General features: G+C 33.1%; 1 protein-coding gene across 5 annotated transcripts in view; it reads left to right on the top strand.

Moving 5' to 3' along the window:
* LRBA (LPS responsive beige-like anchor protein) overlaps positions 1–23,140 on the top strand; it is a 736,826-nt gene that overhangs the window by 489,883 nt on the left and 223,803 nt on the right. For all 5 annotated transcript variants that reach the window (XM_023513466.1, XM_023513464.1, XM_023513465.1 and 2 more), the window contains 2 exons: positions 14,793–14,910; positions 17,063–17,165. In XM_023513466.1, the coding sequence (XP_023369234.1) occupies positions 14,793–14,910; positions 17,063–17,165 (221 nt within the window). The remainder of the gene's footprint in view (positions 1–14,792; positions 14,911–17,062; positions 17,166–23,140) is intronic.

The raw sequence follows: 23,140 nt of genomic DNA, 5'->3' as shown, positions 1-23,140 counted from the left end.
GAGTTTTGGATAAGGAGGGACTATTGTATACAGACAACACTAATGTGATATAGAAAAAAATTTATAGAGTAATGACATACCTGCTTTTATTCACATTTTATATGTTTGCGTGTACACATACAGCCTATTGTAAATATAATATACATAGTGCTTTTTGTCAGCATGTTTTTTTTTATTATTAAATCATAGCTGTGTACATTAATGCAATCATAGGGTACAATGTGCTGGTTTTGCACACAATCTGAAATGCTTTCATCAAACTGGTCAGCATAGCCTTCATGGTATTTCTTAGTTATTGTGTTAAGGCATTAATATTCTACACCTAGTAAATTTCACATGTACCCTTGTAAGATGCACTGTAGGTGTGGTCCCACCAACTACTCTCCCTCGGCCTACCCTCCCCCTCCTTTCCCCTTCATCTTGGACTGTAATTGGGTTATAGCTTTCATAGCATGTGTATTTTTTTATGCATGCTGCTTTCCCTTTTGGTGGCTCTCCTCTTCTTCTTTGCTACTGTTGCCTTCCCCACAGAACATCTTCAAGCTGTACTTAACACCTATCAACAGGCTGGGCGTGGTGGCTGGCACCTGTACTCCCAGCACTCTGGGAGGCCAAGGCAGCTGGATTGCTTGAGCTCAGAAGTTTGAGATCAGCTGTTGTATGAGATCTGACAATTAAGTTTGTGAACTTGCCACCATGCTCTTATGTTGACAGCAGCTCAGTAAGGGCTCGTAACTCTCATATGTCAATATCTCACAGCTTTGTTCATATCACCTAAGAGGCAGTGTCTTGCAGAACAGTATCCTTTATTGTGTGTTTTTGTGTATTTGTATGATGGCTTTGATGGCCATTCCAGAAAAAGAGTTCCAAAATTGCTTTGAAGGATGACTAGGTGCTGGTGTTGGTGCATAGCTTCCCAAGGGGAGTACTTTAAAGATGACCTTAGTGATATTCAGCAATGAGGTAGGTAGCACTTTTTCTAAGATGAGTTCATGAACTTAAATGTCAAACCTCCTATACTTATGTGTGTTGTTGTAGGGAGAGGGTAGATTGTCATTGATTTATGAAAATAAAATTATGTAATGTATACAACTTGATATGTTGCTTTTCTTACTCCACAATACAGTTTATTGCCCATGGATATCCAGCAAAGTCAACTAATCATATCATTAATGAATGATTTAATTCATTCTTTTCAGTGACTGAGGAAGATGTATTATAATTATACAATGATCTTCCTAATCATGTGTGTTGAATTTTAATGACTGGTTTTCATTTCTTGTTTTTTTTTTTTACTATGAAAAATGTGGCAGTAAACATCCTCCCCATCCTCTTCACATTCCTGGAATAAATGTCCATACATGCTTATATAAAAAACTTTTATTTCTGTGTATTAGTTTTCTATAAGCTAGTTTTTTTGGTCAAAGGCTATATGTATTTTTATTTTTGATAAATAATGTCAGATTACTTCCCAAAGGGGTTTTCTATTTCATGTTCTAACCGGCAACATATACTTTTGTCTGCATTCCTATCGTAAAATATGTTATAGCTTTCAATTTTTGCTTACGTTTAAAATATTTCTAATTTAAAGGATTTTTTTCAGTATAGCTAATAATTTGGAGAAGTTTTTTTTTTTTTTTTTAACAACAAGGAGGGTTTTTTTTAGAAAGAGTATCACTCTGTCGCCCTGAGTAGAATGCTGTGGCACCATAGCTCACAGAAACTTCAAACTCTCAGGTTTGACTGATCCTCTTGCCTTAGCATTCCAAGTAGCTGGAGCTACAGTCACATGCCACTATATCCAACTATTTTTTTTTTCTTCTATTTTTAGTGGAGACGGGATGTAGTTTTTGCTCAGGCTGGTCTCTAACTCCTGAGCTTAAGAAATCCACCTGCCTCAGCCTCCCTAAGGGCTCAGATTACAGGTGTGAACCACCGCACCCAGAAAATTTGTGTGTTTTAGAATGTTAGGCATTTGAATTAGTTTTGTGAAATTTTTTTTATATTCTTATACATTTTTCTATTCATTTTCTTTTTTTTTTTTATCACTTTTTAAAATTTCAGAATATTAGGGATACATGTTTTGTTTACATACTTTGTTTTTGTACAGGTTGAGTCAAAATTATAAGTGTGTCCTTCACTCAGACTGTGCACTGTACCCAATAAGTGTGAATTTACTTATCCCACTCCTCTCCCCAGCTTGATTTTCATTGAGATTCACTTCCATATCTGCACTTAAGTGTTGATTGATTAGTTCCAACTTGGTATTGAGTACATGTGTTTGTTTCCCCATTCTTGTTATGTTTCACTTAGAAGAATGGTTTCTGTCCAGGTTGTCACAAAAGATACTAGATTGGCATTTTTTTTAATGGCTGAATAGTACTCTATAGTATGCATATATCACATTTTATTAATCCATTTACGTATTGGTGGGCACTTGGGTTGTTTCCACATGTTTGCGATTGTGAATTGTGCTGCTATTAACATTTGAGAGAAGGTGTCCTTTTGATAAAATGACCTTTTTTTCTTTTGAGTAGATACCCAGCAGAGGGATTGCTAGGTCAAATGGTAGGTCTACTGTAAGTTCTTTGAGGTATCTCCATACAGTTTTCCATAGAGGTTGTACAGTCTCACCAATAGTGTATAAGGGTTCTTTTCTCTGTGTTTACACACCACATCTGTTGTTATAGGACCTTTTAATACTAGCCATTCTCATTCGCATTAGGTGGTATCTTGTGGTGGTTTTGATTTACATGTCCCTAATGACTAGAGACGTTGGGCATTATTTTCATGAGTTGTTGACCATTAATATATCTTCATTTGAAAAGTTTCTATTGGCTGGGCATGGTGACTCATGGCTGTGATCTTAGCACTCTGGGAGGCCGAGGTGGGTGGAGTGCCTGAGCTCACTAGTTCAAGACCAGCCTGAGCCAGAGTGAGACCTCCTCTCTAAAAAAAATAGTCTGCTAATATCTAAAGTAAGTCAAGTTGGAATATACTGCAAAGGGAAATTGGTGTAGATAGATTTGAGAAATATAAAGGAAAGATAGTGTACTTGGGACAATTTATGAAGATTCAGTGGTGGGAAAACTCTTGGCAGTTTGATTTTATTGAAATGGATTTTGCTATGTTGTCCTGGCTGCCCGTGAACTCCTGGACTCAAGTCATCCTTGGGCTTCAGCCTCTCAAGCAAGTAGCTGGGACTATGGGGATGTGCCACCATGTCTGGCTGTTCTCTTGGTAGCTTGAGAAGACAATCTATTTATTTTATAGGGTATCCAAAATAAATGTCAAGTCAAAGAAAATACATAAATAGTTAAGTATAGTCTGCCTTTTGAATTTTCTTTTCTTGTACAGTGTTTGTCTGATATTGTTATGAGTAATGCTAGCCTCATAGATGAATTGGCAAGTATTTCTTCTTCTTTAATATCCTAGAAGAGTTTACATAGAATTGGTACTATTTTTTCCTTAGATTTTGCTAAAATTTGCCAGTGTAGCTATCCAAACCTACTATTTACTTTTAGGGAAGATTTAAACTACAAATACAATGTGATGACCCAGCAATGCCACTTCTAGGTATATTACATATATAATATAAATGGACTACAAAATCATTTCTTTAAAAATACTATTTATGTTATTTATTTCTTGTTAAGGGGGTTTGGTAGTTTATATCTTTCAAGAAATGTATTTAATCAAAATTGTCCAATTTAGTTGTTTATAATATTCCTTTATTATCCTTTTAATGCCTATAAAATCTGTTGTGATATCTTCTCTCTCTGAATATTGGTAATTCCTTATATCATTCCTGATATTAGTGATTTGTGTTTCCTTTCTTTTTTGCCTGATTAGGCTGGCTAGAAGTTTGTAGATTTTGTTGATTTTTTCAAATAACAGATATTGTTTTCATTCCTTTCTCCTCTATTGTTTTTTAGTTTTCTGTTCCTTTGGTTTTTATCATTTTCTTTCTTCTACTCAATTTGGGCTTAACTTGCTCTTATTTTTCTGGGTTTTTGTATTTTTTTTTTTTTTCCCCGAGACAGAATCCCACTCTCTCACCCTTGGTACAGTGCCATCGCATCATAGTGCACAGCAACCTCAAACTCCTGGGCTCAGGTGATACTCTTGCCTCAGCTTCCTGAGTAGATGGGACTACAGGCACCCACCACACTTGGCTAGTTTTTTTCTACTTTTAGTAGAGATAGGGTCTCACTCTTGCCTAGGTTGGTCTCCAACTTGTGAATTCAAGCATCCACCCACATTGGCCTCCTAGAGTGCTAGGATTACAGGCATTAACCACCATGCCCAGACATTTTTTCATTTTTTTAAGTTGAAAGTTCATGCCGTTGATATGAGACCATTCTTATTTCACATTAATATGAAGATTTTAGTGCTATAAATTTCCTTCTAAGCACTGCTTTGAGTGTATTCCACACATTTTTGTACCATGTTGTGTTTTCCTTTTCATTTTGTTGAGAATACTTTCTAATTTCTTTTTTGTTCTGTCTTTTACCCATACGCTATTTAGATGTATACTATTTAGGTTTCAAATTAGAAGACCTTTTCAGATATCATTTCGTTATTGACATTTAAGTATTTTTTTGATTGTCAAACAATAATTATATATTTATGGAGTACAATGTGTTTTTTGATACCGGTATTGATTGTGATATGATCAAATCAGAATAATTAACATATTCAACACCTTACATATTTATCATTTCTTTATGATAAGAACATTTAAAATATAGCCATTCTGCAATTCACAGTACGTTGCTATTAACTATAATCATACTGTGAACTCAGTCTGTTGTTATCAATTATCAATTTGATTCTGTGGCCGTCAGAGAATATATTTATATTATTTGGGTCTTTTAAATTATATTGCAACTTGATTTTTGGCCCAGAATGTGCTCTTATCTTTGTAAACTCACATTGTGCTGGTGTTGGATGAAATGTTTTATGAAAGTCAGTTAGGTTCTTTTGGTCAATGGTCTTGTTCAGATCTTCCATATCCATATTGATTGATTTTTCATCTCCTTGTTTTATAAATTATTGAGAGAGGAATATTGAAATCTGTTTATTCTGTGGGTCTATGTATTTGTTCTTTCAGTTCTCTCAGCTTTTGCTTTATGCTTTTTTTTTTTTTTTTTTGCAGTTTATTTTTGGCCAGGGGGGGTTTGAACCCACTACCTCGAGCATATGAGGCCAGCGCCCTACTCCTTTGAGCCACAGGTGCCACCCTGCTTTATGCATTTTAAAGCTCTGTTTTTCAGTTCAGAAACAATTGGGATAGCTATGGTCTGTTCATAAAATGATGGGTTATCATGATAGAATGACCTTCATTATCCCTATTAACATTTTTTGCCTTAAAATCTACTTGGTCTAATTTAATGTCCTTTTCTAATATTTCTGTCATCTGGGTGAGTTTTGTTTAATTAATTTCTCTCTTCATTATAGGTTATATTTTCCTGCTTTTTTTTTTTTTTTGCAGGCCTAGTGATTTTGAATTGCATGCCAGTTATAGTACATTTTATCTAGTTGAATGGTAGATATTTTTATATTTCTATACATATGGTAATGTACTTGAATACAATCAAATGACTTGGAAATAGTGTGACCCATTCAAATCTTGCTTTTAAGATTTGTTTGGCAGGCTCAAGTAGTATTGAAGCTAGGGCTGATTTTCCCCAGTACTATGGCAGAATTCTTTTGAGTACTCTATCCAATGTGCAGTGAACCTTGAGATTTTTTACTATGACTGTGAGTTCTGAGTAATATTCACTGTAATTGTTTTTTGACTTTTGAAACATTTACGTGACAAATAAAATTGTATATATTTATGATGTATAACAAGATGTTTTCATAAATGTATACATTGTGGAATGGCTAAATTATATTAATTAACATTATCTATATTACCTCACATACTTAATATTTTGTTTTGTAGTGAGAGTACTTAAAATCTATCTTCTTAGCAATTTTCAAGTACATAAAACTTTATTATTAGCTGTAGTCACCATGTTATATAATAGATTTCTTGAACTTACTCTTCCTAACTGAAATTTTTTTTTAATTGTTGGGGATTCATGGAGGGTACAACGAACCAGGTTACACTGATTGCATTTAGTCTTTCTTTTTTCTTCTGGGTAGATGCCCAGTAATGGGATTGCAGGATCAAATAGGTCTAGTTTGAGTTCTTTGAGAGTTTTCCATACTTCCTTCCAAAAGGCTGTATTAGTTTGCAGTCCTGTTGTGACAGTCAGTATGTATAATATCGAAGTATTTCCTGTAGAATTGGTCTTGTTGTGGCAATCTTTCTCCATGTTCGCATATCAGTAAAAGATTTGATTTCTCCATCAATTGTAAAGCTTAGCTTAGCATGATATAGAATTCTGGGCTAGAATCTGGAATTCTGGAATCAAACAGTTTCATTTGATAAATCTGCAGTCACCCTAATGGATTTGCCCAAGTAGGTCAATTAGCACTTAACTCCTTGCAGCCTGCAGAATCTTTTCTTTTGTCTTGATTTTGGAGAGGTTCATCACAGTGTGTCTTGGAGAAGCTTAGAGGTATTTGATTCATGTCATGTATAGTGATCAGATAAATTAGTGTATCCATTATCTTGGACATTTATCATTTCTTTGTGTTGGGAACATTGAATATTCTCAAAGCATTATTTGAATTAGGCAAAACTCTTTATTGGGTAAAGGTAGTAAAGACTCAGTAAGATACCAGACTATATATCTTTTAGTAGCATTCCTATTACTGTAAAATATTGAAATTTTTCTTTGTATAGATACTAAAATCAAATAGGGCCCTTTCATACTTCGTTCATGATTATGTTGACCTTGTAGCTTTGGTTTTGTTATGTTTCTACTTTTTATAAAAGAAATTTATTAAATGTCAAATTCAATATATTAAATCCCTCCCACATTATAAATGTAATGCCAATGGGATTATTCTACAAATTTACAAAATAATTTTGAAGTTCTTTTTTCTTTAATTTCAGATTAATGTGAGGGTACAAACAATTGGGTTACAGTGTCTGGATTTGTTAGGTAGAGTCCTTGTTGTAGTTGTGTCTCGCACCCACAAGGTGTGTCATATCCCTTTACATTGTGCCCATTAAGTGGGAGCACACCAGGCCCCTCCCCTGACCCCTTCCCTATGTTTCTATTTTAATAAGTATCTTCAAATCCAAATATCTCTATTTTAATTCAAATACTTATCTATATTCATTCTGTTCTTTCTCTGCAAATTTAACATCTAGCTCTTTACCTTATATGCTGCTATGAAAAAGAAATGAAATATACTAATGTTCCTTAATATTGTTCCTTAATATCCTTTTGCAGTAAATTTCTTGCCTTTAACAGAAAATCAGATAGCAGGTATATGTTAAATTAAAAAAAAACTGAATTAAAATGAGTTGGAAGATAGAAAAATACCTTCTTTGTTCTCCTTCATTACTACATTTAGCTGTTGACTCATTAAGATAGATATTAAATGCTGGTTGAAGAAAGAGATAGCTTTTATTATGCATCATTTAGAATGCAAATTATTTTTAAGCTGAGGAATATTGAAAATAAAACAACCAAGTAAAGAATCTGAATTATTTACAGGCCAAGGGCTTAAAGGTACCTCACTCTAGCACAAATATTAAATTATGAAATGGGAATTTCAGTTTGCCATAAATCTGTCTGCCATAGCAGCTTTTAAAATAAAATAGTTTTACCCATCTAAAGCTACATCAATTTGCCAGTCAGTGCTTCATGTATCAAAGAGCGTTCTGTGAAAATATCAATATCATTGGTTAATATAAATGAAATTAATTTTTAAAGCTGGGCTAAAGGTTGACATCTGAAAAATTGCATTACTTTGCAGAAGAGAAATTTCTGTCTTCTAGTGAAATTTCAGGTCATGAGGGCAAGTAATTTTCACAATCTTCAATGGGAGCCAGTGAAATATGAACTTCATTGTCACCTAGCCCCAAAGCGATAAGATAAAATGAGCTGATACATCATTTGCTGTGGTTTTATCATCTTCCTCAGTAATTGGAAGAGAAAACATGAGAGTGTGTGTGTTTGTATGCTCCCCTCCAGCCCCTCCCAACTGCCCCATCATCCACACCCAGGCTAAAGCCATTTTAGCCCAATCAATACAAAGGTCACATAGCATTTTATTTATATATTTTTAATTTTTCATACTGACTTAAACTGCCAAGTGGAACATTAGAGTAATGAATATGTTTAATTGAATTTGTCACCCACGAAAATGCTAAGGAGAATACTGTATTATGTCTGAGTTCTAGAAAGCAGAAGGCAAATATACTATATGGATGAAAAGAAATTAAATAATACACAGTTTCTTTAAAAGGCAATTATATATTTGTGACTTTCACTTTTATATGTTTAATAACAAAATTACCATCTTAAAGTTTTAACCAGAGTCAGCTGTGTCATTTTCAAATTTAAGAAAGTCCTCTGAATTTTGCTTAAAGAATATGTGTTTGAAACATAAAACTGAAAGTCATGTGGTTGATGATGAAGTAAATACTTAAATCAACCCGAGTTCAGTATTATTAGAGTAAATTAAGCGCTATGCGTTGATGTCAAGTTTTAGAGAAAACTATATGCAGCAAAATGCAAACCCTATGTTAATAATGGAGTGATGCAACTTTAAAATACTTAAAATTAATTTAAACTTACTTGTTCAAACTGTAATTATAAATAAAACATATTTGCACATTAGTGATAAGGTAATATGCAAGTATTTTTCAACATGTTTTCATTTTCAAGATTTCAAGTATTTACTGTTTTCTCATATTAACATAAGCTTTGAGACTATAAATTATGTTCCACTAAAATAGGATATAAAGCAGCGGTTCTCATCCTGTGGGTCGTGATCCCTTTGGGAGTCTCCTGCATATCAGATATTTACATTACGATTCATAACAGTAGCAAAATTACAGGTATAAAGTAGCAACGAAAGTAATTTTGTGGTTGGGGTCACCACAACATGAGGAACTGTATTAAAGGGTCGCAGCCTCAGGAAGGTTGAGAACCACTGACCTAGAGGGTATTTTTCTAGACTTACCTAGCATTGGTGTCATTGCTTAATTGTGGCATGATTCATTTATAATTTGTGTACTATGTTAAAACAATTTCTTGATGTTAAATGCATACATACAGTTTAAGAATAATTTTGTTGTGAAATTTTAAAATCTAATATATCTAATAAAATCAGATAATACATATATCAAATATGGTATATCTGATTGTATTCTTATTACAAATTTCTTCAGAAATCAGTATGGAATTGTCTGAAAAAAATAAAACTGCTTCAGAAATTGAGAAATACTGGCATAGGTTATGCTATGCTAGTTTTAAACATTAATAATAGTATTTTTAAAAATTCTCTATATGCAGACCTACATGTAAATATTTGTGTTTTAGAGGTAAAACATTTGATCTCCTCTTAATATTTTTTCTTTCAAAAAGAAATTGAAAACATTTTAAATTTAATGAAAGTAGTTTTTGTAGGTTTTGAAATAAAACCTTTTTTTTTCTTTATATGGCTTTAACCATTTTAAATCTACTTTTTAAAATGCCTAATATGAAATATATAAGAGTATCATATAGTTGGGCAATAAATGTAGGTTTCTGTTTTTGTTCTTTGGTGAGAATGAAAAAACAAAAGAGTTTTATTGGATAAATTCATAAGCTTCTGCAAAAGGTATTGGTAAAGGCAAACTGAGAAATGCTTCTCTTTTACCAGGAGTAAACATAACAAGATGAAAAAAATTACCTATGTTTTGATAGTATACTATTTGTAGAGAAGAAGGAAGAAATGTGTGCATTATTGGGGGGAAATAATATATCTTTTTCACAAGGCACAATTTTTAGATACAAACTTTAAAGGACATGTTTGATTTTTAAATGTAAAGCAATAGAATATATGTGTATATATTATATATGTGTGTGCGTAAATTAAATATTGATTTGTCTCTGCTCTGACACTCTTACCTTAGCATTTATTTAATAAGCCAGCTTTGTTGAAACAAATAATAAAAAAGTTGAAAGTTTAATTCGTTGATAATAGTAACAATAAGACAAGGTTGTAAACATTCAAAAAGAGTGAAGATTTCAAGCTATTCTAGAGTTGGGGTCATAACTGCAGAGCAATGGTAATGATACAGTTTCCATGGCAACTGATTCACTGGAGGGCTAGACCTCTGTCTAGGGTGCTGTCAGTGTACGTAGAGTTTCAGTGAACAGAAAGTCCCAAAGAAGGGTCTGCTACTACCTAATCCAGTTTTAATTGAACTCTAGAGACTTTGAAGTGAATCCTCGGACCAGGCGTATACTATTCCAATAAGAAATGAACCTCTTACTTAGCTAGGCCTCAGCTGCTTTTCAGGATTGACACCTTTTCCTAATGAATACTTTAAGGAAATACTGTTATATAAATTTCAGCTAGTGATTCTTTAGTTAAGAGATTCTTTGTTTCTATTATAAACCCCAGCTATTTTGGCTATAACTGTAGAACTTCATTTCTTAATCTTTTCTCTCCAAATGAGGCTTTTTTGTATAAGATTTTAATTTTTGATACTTTGGCAATTTTAAGTAATTTGCTATCGCTATCCTGTTTTTCTTTCTCTGAGTTTTAAAACTTTATTATCCCTCCTTATGTTTAACTTGTAAAGTACACTATCACACATTCAGTATGATTCCGTTTATTTTAGGTTTGAAAATATACAAAGCAGTGCTGGATGTTATTTATGAATGTAAGTGTACTATTAGTACAAAAACTGATGTGGGGATAATAAACCTCAAAACAAAGACAGTGATTGGCTCTGATAAAAAGTAGGAAAAAAATCCTAAAATGATACTTTAGTGTGCTCATTTCTGCTAATAGATGGAATATTCTAGATAATAATGAAATCATTATCTGTATGATCATAACTTTGCAATGATTTGATTCACCATTATGAGTAACAAGTCATATTATTCAACTCCATTTGTATCAAAGGTATAATTTTCAGGCCATTATATGATATTCCTAGCATATAACAGAGCTTAACAGATCCTTTGTTATTTTCTTTTCATTTTCTTTTCTTGCTTCTTAACCCAAGTACAAGTAAGCAAACAGAGATAATTAATATTCTTCTTAGCTAAGTATCTCAAGAATGGAAGCAAAAGTATCCAATGTACTCAGCCCTACTGTGAAACTAATTTATACTTTTGATGGGAAAGCTATAACCCAATTATAGCCCAAGAATATGGGGAAAGGGGAGAGGGGGAGAATGGGTGGAGGGAGGGTGATTGGTGGGATCACGCCTATGGTTCATCTTATAAGGGTACATGTGAATCTTTGTAAATGTAGAATATAAATGTCTTAACATAATAACTAGGAAGATAACATGAAGGGTATGTTAACCAGTTTGATGAAAATATTTCAAATCATATATAAAAACAGCACAGTGTACCCTATGACAATATTAATGTACACAGCTATGATTTAATAAAAAAATAAAATTTCTAATAATTTGGGTTCTAGTTCAACATATTTAACCTGTTTTATTGATTAATTGATTGAGTGACAGTGTCTCGCTGTTTTGCCTAGGCTGGAGTGCAGTGGCACAATCAGAGTTATATTGAACTCCTGGGCTCAAGCAATCCTCCTGCCTCAACTTCCTGAGTAGTTAGGACCATGGGCACATGCCACCATGCCAGCTAATTATAATAATAATAATAATAATTTTTTTGTAGAGATATTCTCTCTCTATGTTGTCTAGGCTTGTCTCTGGCCTCAGTCTACCAAAGTGCTGGGATAACAGATGTGAGCCACCATGCCTAGCCCTGAACTCTTTTTTCAGAAACATAGCAAAGTGGTATGTAATAGAAGCTCTGGATTTCTGGATGAGGAAACCTGAGAGTGGGCCTGACTCTGCCATTAATTTGCCAACGGACTTTGTATTAAGTATAATAAAACTTCTGTAAGTTGATCACTCTAGGGACTATAACAAACTGGTCAGCATACAGAGGTGGTCAACATAAGGTGCTGGCCTCCAGTACTAATTAGGTCAACTTATGGAAGTAGTTAGTATAGGGAGGTGGTTAGCTATGGAGGCTCTACTGTATTTAATGTGTTTGCATATCATTTTCCTTATGAATAGAATAGTTGAATACATTGGACTATAATTGTTGTTAGACATATATTGAATTCTCTAATATTTGATAAATCCAGGATGGTGACCTCAAAAACAGATGGAAATGAGGTGAACAATAGTACGTGACTAGTGCTTATTTCACGGTAGTAAATAGTAATGAGTGAAGTAGAAATGGCCCCCAAATGGAGAGTATGTGTGGCGTATAGATCCAAGTTTGCCAGAAACTCCAGAGTTTCTTTCTTTCTGTTTTTTTTTTTGGGGGGAGGCTGGGGCCGGGTTTGAACCCACCACCTCCAGTATACGGGGCTGGTACCCTACTCCAGGTGCTACCTTTTTTTTTTTTTTTTCAAGACAGAGTCTCAAGCTGTCTCCCTGGGTAGAATGCTGTGGTGTCACAGCTCATAGCAACCTTAAACTCTTGAACTTAAGTGATTCTCTTGCCTCAGCCTCCCAAGAAGCTGTAACTACAGATGCCTGTCACAACACCCGGCTATTTTTTTTTTTTTTGTAGTTGTCATTGTTGCTTAGCAGGCTCTGGCTGGGTTTGAACCCATCTGCCCCATATATGTGGCTGGTGCCCTAACCCCTGAACTACAGGCACCGAGCCTCCAGTTTTTCTTGAGAAGGCAGAAATCTGAATATATATGTAAATATTAATTTTCTCAAGTATTTTCAACTACTTGAAATTTTGTTAAAACATCATATTGGCCAAACATATAGGCCACAAATGGAGTTTAGATTGCTATGCAATCATTCATGTAGTCATCCAAAAAACTTCTATGTTGTGCCACAAATTTTTCTAGCATTGGTAATACAGTACATGCAAAGTCTTTGCTCTAGCACAACTTAGATTCTAGTATGCTAGTGCTGAAGAAGCAATAAACAGAAAGGAAGCAAACATAATTTCAAGTAGTGATGAGTGTTAGGAAGAAAATCTGATGAGTTTAGGATGGGATGAGGTAGTAATAGAGGAAGTGAGGTTTAGACCCTGTGGCTTCCCTGAGGAGGTAAATAGGTAAGGTGCTCCCCAAGTCATAGTAAACTCCAGAGGTAAGAATAGGAGAGGGACCAAATGGGAGGCCTCTGTGGACTCTGGAGGCTTGGACTAACTAGTGGTCTCTCCCTGGTCATGGTAAAAGAAAGGGTATATGTAACTTCTGCTTTAAAAATTCTTGATGGTAATAATAGTTTTTTTGTCCTCTCTTTTCCTATTGGCTTCTCTTTATTTTACTTATACAGATATTGATTATATTAGTGAGCCAGTGGGGTTTCCCCGTCACGAATTTCAGAACTAAGAGCATGATTAGTTGTTGTGGCCTTTGAACATACTGTTTTTTCAGAAAAAGTTGTACCCTTTCTTTCAGTTTCTAGGTTCCATGGTACCAGAAATCATTTCATAGAAAAATTAAAACGTATACTTACTGAATTAAGCAAGGACTTTTTTTTTTCCAAAGAAATTACATTTTACTTTGAAAAATGTAGATTTGTTTCCAAATAGGATTTGGAAAATGGAAATTAGTAAAGAAAAGAAGAGTTTGTGAAAGATACATTTTTACTATCATTTCTTTTCTTCTCTTCGCTTGTCCCATCTTTATCCCTATAATGTAGTATCATATCAAATGTTGCTTCATTTGTATTTTTTTATTCTTTGTTACTTTTGAAAGATATATCTTAATTTTTAATTTAATTTTCTTTCATAGATTGTCATTGGGTCTTGATAGCAAATGCGTTTCCTTATTAATATCATGTACAGTACTGGTGTGGAGAATTGCTGAATCTGGTTTTCCTTTAATACTTTCATAATTAAGCTTTTGTAGTTAACTTTTTGAAAAACAGAGCTTGAATAACAAAGCAACAGAGTGGTTTAGAACTAAAGACAGTGTTACTTTGAATCAGCAAAGCATTTTAAGCAACTGTGTCTGTCACATAGGATGACAAGCATTGTGACAAGTTACTCTGACAACCACCTACTCCGTAGATTATACTGAATTCATTTTCAGGTTTGTTTTTAGTCTTAGCGGACAAAATGATACTTAACCTCTTATACAGTCAGTCTTTGTGCTTTCTGAATGAGTGGCTGTTGTGTTAACAGTGACCTTAAAAGTACTGTTTTTTAAAGTTAAGAACATATATATGTATTTTAAAATGTGTAAAAAGTACTACAAGGCAAATTATAATCGTATTTCATGAAATTGAATTGTATATTTGATTTATAAGCACGTATGACATTCTTTTGAGGTCTTCCTTGTTTAGAGGTTTTATCTGAAACTTTATTTTCTATAACATGACTTAAAAATCGATCATAAAAGAAGCAATACGTATGCACTTCCTGAGAAGCAATAGATTATATCATTGTTTTTAAAGGCCCAAATATTTATTTGTAATTAGATGTTTTATAATTTTACTTGGCTTTTTTTAAGCTTCTTTTTCATAAATTACATTCTATTTTCTTAATCTCTCTCCCAATTATTTCAGTAACCATTAAATTCTTTTTCTTAGAAAAATTTTAATAGGGTCTTATCTATTTTAATTGGGTCAAGAAATAAAGAACAAAACAGTAAAACTCCCTAGTATTGTCACTTACTTGGGATTTGTTTGTTTGTTCGTTTTTTGTCACTAGATCCTGGCATACACAGAAGGGCTGCATGGAAAATGGCTGTTCACAGAGATACGGTCAATCTTCTCTCGTCGTTATCTTTTGCAAAATACAGCCCTGGAGATCTTTATGGCAAACAGAGGTAATGTGTTACAGGAGTACCTTGTTACAAAACTGACTTCCATCTGTTTAAAATTTTGTTTTTTAACATACCCTATTTTTTTCACTTAGATAGTGTTTTGTAGTCTTCTCTCTGCCATGCTGACTTCTTTTTTGTACCACGTGCATCTTCATGTTTTTTTCCCTTGATCATTTGTAGAGTCATTTGTAGTTCTTTGTTTTCTGGTCATATCACAAATTGGTGCATGGCTTTATAAACATGGAGAATACATAACCAATTAATCAGTTGTGGAGGAATTTTGATGTCTTCAGCATGCTTTGACACCGAAACTCCTCCTGGAAGTGGGCAGCATTTGAGGGGAGGCGAGAGAATGATCAGATGATTTATTCAATTTTTTGTCCAATGTACTGTTATTTGTAAAGGAACCATGAGAAATGGTACTGAACTGCCCTGCTTGCTTTGTATTACATTGTTCTTGAAAGTTGAACCAAAATTTAATTTGCAGCTTCAGAATGGTACTTGGTGAGATTTATTAAGACAAGAAGGGGGGACAAGCTGAACTTGAAGGAAAGGCATCATTTGACATGATTGAAGGCATGCAGTGGAATATATGATACCTACTTATTTTGTTTTCACATACCCCTTATATATACATGGGTTGATAGTGTCTTCCCCCCCCTTTCTGTAACCTGTAGGTTGTTGTTTTAAAATCTACAAATAACCACATGTATTCCACATACAGTTTAGTTTTTTCTTTATAAAATCATGTCTTTAGGGAAAACAAATTTTCTTAAGGAAAGATGTTTTTTTCCCCTTCTTTGTTGGTCTTCTCTCCCCCTCATACTCTTTTTACTAATGTAAATGGTATTCTAGGCAAATAATTCTGTGAATGTTTCACACTTTAGTTGAGTCTGCATTCTTGCTGCCCCAGGGGAGTTTCAATCTTACAGTACATTCTTATCCAGTCTCCTTCTTTGAAATTTCTTATACATACTTTTATATATGTTTTTCTGTTGTCTTTCTTTTATGTGCCATAATGTAGGATAGTCTTTTCTTCTGTTTCTTTTTTTCCCCTGTATTCAATGTAACAGGGACTATATAAGGATGACCTATTTGAAGGATAGATATTATATATGTATGTATTTGCTAAATATATTGTAGGTGCTTAGTGAATGACCAGTTACTTATTTGCCCAATAGATGTTGGTAATGCCAGTGTTTAAAAGCTACAGCAACATGGGTAATTTATTTATTTTTTTAGCCTTAAGAATTTTTTCAAGCTAAGGTAGAGAAGAAGGATTATTTTCAAGATGAGCACTTGTAGCTTATAAATGGTGCTGATATTAAAGTTAACATATAATTTAAATTTTAAAACGGATCAAATGAGTATCTTCTAAATTTTCTCTGTTTTATGTCTTAATTTTCATTATTTTTAAGATGAATAAAAATTTATAGAGGACTATCATAAATTAACATTTATATTCTAAATATGTTTATATTTTGATATGTGCTTCTTGGTACTCCTATATATGTATAGTTATTAAAATAGAATTGGTTAGAAAGCATTTACATTTGAATGTTAAGCTAGAGGAAGTACTGTCCTTCAGGTTACAAGTTGTTCTACGTTATACAAACATATGAAGTGCAAACATTAAAGAGAATGTTTTCAAATTGTTAATTATTATAAATAAATATAATGGACAGAATATTTCATGCCTGTGTCTGTAGATTTTTTGTATTAGGTTAATTATGTAAACAAATTTTAAAATACTGGTTGTAGAAATTCATAGAAATGTATTTGACTTGCTAAAATTCAATTTTGTATTAATAAATTCAGTGTTGTAGCTTCATGTCACATTACTTCAGCTATCATTGTTATTATGTCATATAATCTCAACTTCATGTCATATTTATACAATAGCAGTTGTTAAAATACCTGACATATTTAGAGTATGACTATCTAAGGTAAAGCAATTTGTAAGTGAAATGATTATCACCTATGGAATATTAATGCTAAAACTTGATATGCATAATAATAAAAGTAATATAGTAAGAATTCTATTTAGTAGATATCTGAATTAAAAGTATGTATTTTATTGGACCAAAAAGTCAGTTTTCCAGAAAGAAAATCATAATCATATTGTGCTCTAATTTAAAACAATTATTTGCCATAGTTGCTGTAATGTTCAACTTCCCAGACCCTGCAACAGTGAAGAAAGTAGTTAACTATCTACCTCGTGTTGGCATTGGAACAAGCTTTGGATTGCCTCAAACCAGGTACTGTTTTATCTGAAAAAAATATGGAAATAATCTGAATAATCTGTGTTAATGTTTTATTAATCTGTATTAATATTCTCATGACATTGGTTTGCGTTAATGTTCTTACTTATTTTGTATTTCACACAACCATGCTTTTGTGTAATAAAGACCTCATGTATTTCAAAATAAGTAAGAGCATTAATAAAGACTAATATGGTTTGATGTTTCATAGTAAATAATGATTATTAGTGTATTAAGTTTTTTTTCTTTTTTTTGTTGGGGATTCATTGAGGGTACAAAGAACTAGGTTACACTGATTACATTTGTTAGGTAAAGTCCCTCTTATAATTGTGTCCCACCCCCAAAAAGTGTGTCACACACTGTGACCCCACACCCCCTCTACCTTTCCTCTCTTTGCCCTCCCCTTTTCCTACCCCCCCACTGTATATTAGATCATTAATTTTTCTCATATCGGAATTGTGTACATAGGATTCTTGCTTCTCCATTCTTGTGATGCTTTACTAAGAATAATGTGTAATTCTATCCAGGTTAATACAAAAGATGTAAAGTCTCCATCTTTTTGAAGGCTGAATAGTATTTCTTGGTATACATATACCACAGCTTGTTAATCCAGTCCTGGGTCAGTGGGCATTTAGGCAGTTTCCACATTTTGGCAATTGTAAATTGAGCTGCAATAAACAGTCTAGTGAAAGTATCCTTATGGTAAAAGGGTTTTTTTTCTTCTGGGTAGATGCCCAGTAATGGGATTGCAGGATCAAATGGGAGATCTAGCTGGAATTCTTTGAGGGTTCTCCTTCCAAAAAGGCTGTATTAGTTTTCATTCTCTCCAGCAATGTAAAAGTGTTCCCTTCTTTCCACATCCACACCAGCATCTGCAGATTTGAAATTTTGTGATGTGGGCCATTCTTGCTGGAGTTAGAAGATATCTCAGGGTGGTTTTGATTTACGTATCTCTAATAATTAGGGACGATGAGCATTTTTTCATGTTTCTTAGCTATTTGTCTGTCTTCTTTAGAGAAGGTTCTATATATCTCTCTTGCCCAGTCATCTAAGGGATTGTTGGCTCTTTTTATGTTAATATGAGTTCTCTATAGATCCTAGTTATCAGGCTTTTGTCTGATTCAAAATATGCAAATATCCTTTCCCATTGTGTAGGTTTTCTATTTGCTTTGGTTGTTGTTTCTTTAGCTGTATAGAAGTTTAAGTCTCATTTGTTTATTTTGGTGTTATTGTGATTGCCAGGGAAGTCTTCTTTCCCCAGGCCAGTATTTCAAGTGTTTTTCCATGCTTTCTTTGAGGATTTTTACATAGGAAAAACAGAAAGAGAGTGCATTAACAAACTCACAAACCATCTTACGGAATTGAGAAAAGAAGAACAATCTAAGCCTAAACCCAGCAGAAGAAAAGAAATATCCAAAATTAAATCAGAGATTAATGAAACTGAAAACAAAAGAATCATTCAGAAAATTAATGAAACAAGGAGTTGGTTTTTGGAAAAAATAAATAGATAAGTCTGACTACCTAGAAATAGAAAAGTAAAATCTGTAGTATCCTCAATCAGAAATGATAAAGGAGAAATAACAACAGATGCCATAGAGATACACAAAGTTATCTCTGAATACTATAAGAAACTCTATGCCCAAAAGTTTGACCAATGTGAAGGAAATGGATCAATATTTGGAATCACACCCTCTCCCTAGACTTAACCAGGAAGGAATAGATCTCCTGAACATACCAATTTCAAGCACTGAGAGCAAAGAAACAATAAAAATTCTCCCAACAAAATAATGTCCTGGTCTGGACGGCTTCACACCAGAATTCTATCAAACCTTCAAAGAAGAGCTTATTCCCATACTACAGAAATTATTCCAAAAACTTGAATATACTAAGTTTCATTTTGAATAAATTCAGTTGTAATTACTCAGTTTTCTGTAGCATATAATACAGTGTCCAGTAGAGTAGGTACCCAGCAAATAATCATTAAAGATTTCCTGACCTTCTCTACACCAAGGTAAAGGTATTTCACAAGATTTACTTTTTATATCATTGATGAAAAAGTTAAATGTTAACATTTTCAGAAAAATAATGTATAGTTACTATTTTTAAAAGTGATATATGTATCATAATGATATATATCTGTGTGCATACCACATATATATGTATACCTTTATTCAAGTTAACAAGTTTTCATTTATTCTTTTGATTTTGCTATTAAAAATATATTTGTTAAAGTTGATGTCATTATTTTCTCATTGCAATGGCCAAAATGAAAAAAAGAGGCAATGTTAAATGTTAGTTCAGGTATGGAACAACTATTAAAGAATCCTTATAAACTAAGGGATATAAATTGGTACAGCTTCTATGGGAAACTCTTTGGAAATGCTAACAAAGCTGAACATATGAATGCCCTGCGATCCAACTATATTATTCTGAGGAATAGGTTCAACAGAAATGTATACATGTATTCACCAAAAAGCATGTACAAAATGTTTGTGTTAGCATTATTCATGACAGCCACAAAATGGAAACAACCTAGAAGTCAGTCAGCAAAAGAATGGGTAAATTATGGTATAATCATATAACGGAATATATAATAATGAAAATGAGTAAACTATTGCTACATGCAGCAATATGGATAAATTAAGTAAAGGAAGCCAGAACAGATGACTTGATGTACATAACATTTAAAAATAGGTAAAACTAATCTCTAATGTTAGTTGTCAGGGCACCAAATTGTTTTTGGTGGGTAGTTTTTGAGTGGATAAATAAGAGGACTTTTTAAATACTGCTAATGATGTGTTTCTTGACTGGGGTGAAGATTAGCCAGGTGTATGTATTTTATAAAAGTTCATTATGCTGAATCATTTATGATTTATATACTTCTATGTTACAATGCAATAAATGATGTAAAAAATCATCTGTAACCACTGTTATTTGTTACATGGGAAATATATTTTATTTCTAAATCTTTTAATCAACACAATTGGAATCATTTGCAACCATGCTTTTGTGTAATAAAGACCTCATGTATTTTATCAGTTCACTAATATTTTTAAAAACAAACTAAGCCCAAAATTAGCAAAAAGAAGAATAAAGAACAAAGCACAAATAAATGAAATAGTGACTAGAAAAACTATAGTAAATGTCAATGAAGTTAAGAGTTTTTTTTAAAAAGGTAAACAAAATCTATAGACTTTTAGCGAGCCTAAGAAAAGAAAAAGAATACTTAAATAATAAAACCAGAAATGAATGAGGAGGCATAATAGCTGATGCATAGATACTAAAATCTTCAACAATGTACTGGCAAAACTGAATTTAGCAGTACGTTGAAAGAATCATTTATTATGATCAAGTGGGATTAATCTAAGAAATGCAAGGATGGTTCAATATGTGCAAGTCTATAAATGTGATATTTCACATTCACAGAACAAAGGACAAGAGCCATAGGATCCTCTCAATAGATAAAGAGAAAGCGTATTAGAAAATACATTCTTTCATGATAAAAACTCTCAAGAAACTGTATACGGAGAAGGAATGTACCTCAACATAACACTGGCCATGTATAACAAGCACACAGCTAACATTATACTCACCAGTGAAAAGTTGAAAGCTTTTTTCCTAAGATAAGGAAGAAGACCATAATGCTTATTCTTCCCACATCTATTCAACGTAATACTGGAAGTCCTAGCCAGAGCAATTAGGCAAGAGGAAAAAATGAAAGACATCCAAATTGGAAAGGAAGAAGTTAAATTATCTTTTTATAGGTGACATCAATATGTACAAAACCCTTAAAGATTCCACCAAAGGAACTGTTAACACTAATAAACGAATTCAGTGAAGTTGCAGGATATAAAATCAACAGACAAAAACCAGTAGCATTTCAATGTACTAACAATGAACCATCTGAAAAAGAAACCAAGAAACTGGTTTCATTTACAATAGCTACAAAATAAATGAATAAATAACTTAAACATTTTGGAATAACTTTAACCATGAAGATGAAAGACAAGACCGGTACACTAAAAACTATAAAACATTGAAAGAAATTGAAGATGATGTAATGATGTTAAGATAATCGTGCTACGTAAAGTGATCTACAGATTCAATGCAATCCCTATTGAAATTTCAGTAATGTTTTTCTAAATAGGCAAGAAGTAGAAAAACCAATTCTAAAATTTTTATTGAACCACAAGACGCTGAATAGCCAAAGTAATCTTGAGCAAAAAGAGCAAAGCTGGAGGCATCACGCTACTGGATTTGAAAATATTCTGCAAAACTAATAACAACAGCATGGTACTGGCATGAAGACAGACACATAGAGCAGTAGAACAAATCAGAGGGCCCAGAAATAAGTCCGCTCATTTGTGGTCAGTTGATGTTAAACAAAGGTGCTAAGTATGCACAATGAGGAATGGATTGTGTATCTTCAATAATAGGGTTGGGACAACTGGATATCCACATGCAAAGGGATGAAATTAGACGTTTATATTAAATCATATACAAAAAATAAACTCAACATGGATTAAAGACTTAACATGTAATATCTGGCATTATAAACTACTAGAAGAAAACAAGGGGGAAGCTCCACGACATTGGTAGGCAATAATTTTTTTAGATAAGAACCTAAAAGCACAGGTAACAAAAGCAAAAGTTTACTAACAGAATTAAATTAAAAAGCCTCTGCAGAGGGCAGCACCTATGGCTCAAAGGAGTAGGGCACTGGCCCCTTATACTGGAGGTGGCAGGTTCAAACTCAGCCCTGGCCAAAAACTGCCAGAAAAAAAAAGCCTTTGCACAGCCACGGAAACAGTCAATATTATGAAGAAAAAAACCTGTGGAATGAGAGAAAAGATTTACAAATCAAAAATCTAATAGGGGATTAATATCTAAAATATTTAAAGACCTCAAAAAACTTAATAGTAAGAAAACAGCTGGATGGAAAAATGAACAAAGGATATAAATAGACATTTCTCAAAATGAGACATACAAATGACCAACAGGTATATGAAAAAATGGTCAAAGTCACTAATCATGAAAGAAATGCAAATTAAAACCATAATGAAACGTCACTTCACATTTTTTTAGAATGACCTTTATGAAATGGATAAGAGATAACAAGTGTTGGAGCAATGTGGAGAAAAGGGAACTCTTGCACATTGTTGGTAGAAATGTAAATACTGTAGCCATTATAGAAAACAGTATGGAAGTTCCTCAGAAATTAAAAATAGCATTACTATATGCTCTAACAAACCCACTACTGGGTATATAGCTAACAGAAATGGAAACAGTAATCAAAAGATATCGGCACTCCCATGTTCGTTAGATCATTACACCAAATAGCCAAGATAAATAATCAAGCTCAGTGTTCATCAATGGATAAATAGATAAAGAAAATATGGTATACATTCACCATGAAATACTCTTCAGTCTTAAAAGACAAGGGCGTCCTGTTACTTGCAACAACATAAATCAACCTAGAAGAAATGTTAGGTGAAATAAGCCAGATACAGAAAGATAAATATTACATAATCTCACTTATACAGGTAAATGGAATCCAAAAATGTTGAACTCAAAAAACTATAGAGTAGAATGATGATTACCAGAGGGTATGAGATGTTGGGGAGATGTTGGTCAAAGGATGCAATCTTTTGTTTTGATAGGAGGAATAAGTTCAAGACATCTGTAGTATAACATAGTAACTATAGTTAATAACAATGTATTGCCTTCTTGAAAATTTCTAAGAGAAAAGGTTTTAAGTATTCTCATTACAGAAAATTGATAAGCATATGAAGTATCACATATGTCAGTTATTTCAAATTAGCCATTTCACAGTGTATATAAGAAACCGATCATATTTCTTGACTGCTAATAGTCTATAATGCAACTATACCATTATTGAGTAATTCCCCTCATTGGTGAAAGTTGTCTTTATTTCCAATTTTTATTATATAAAAATGCTGTGGTTGGCTTGG

Source organism: Otolemur garnettii, unplaced genomic scaffold (assembly GCF_000181295.1).
Source record: "Otolemur garnettii isolate 467f Iridium unplaced genomic scaffold, OtoGar3 scaffold00041, whole genome shotgun sequence".
NCBI classification, from domain to species: Eukaryota; Metazoa; Chordata; class Mammalia; order Primates; family Galagidae; genus Otolemur; species Otolemur garnettii.
The sequence above is the reverse complement of the archived record's forward strand: the minus strand, read 5'-3'. Positions and strand labels throughout refer to the sequence as shown.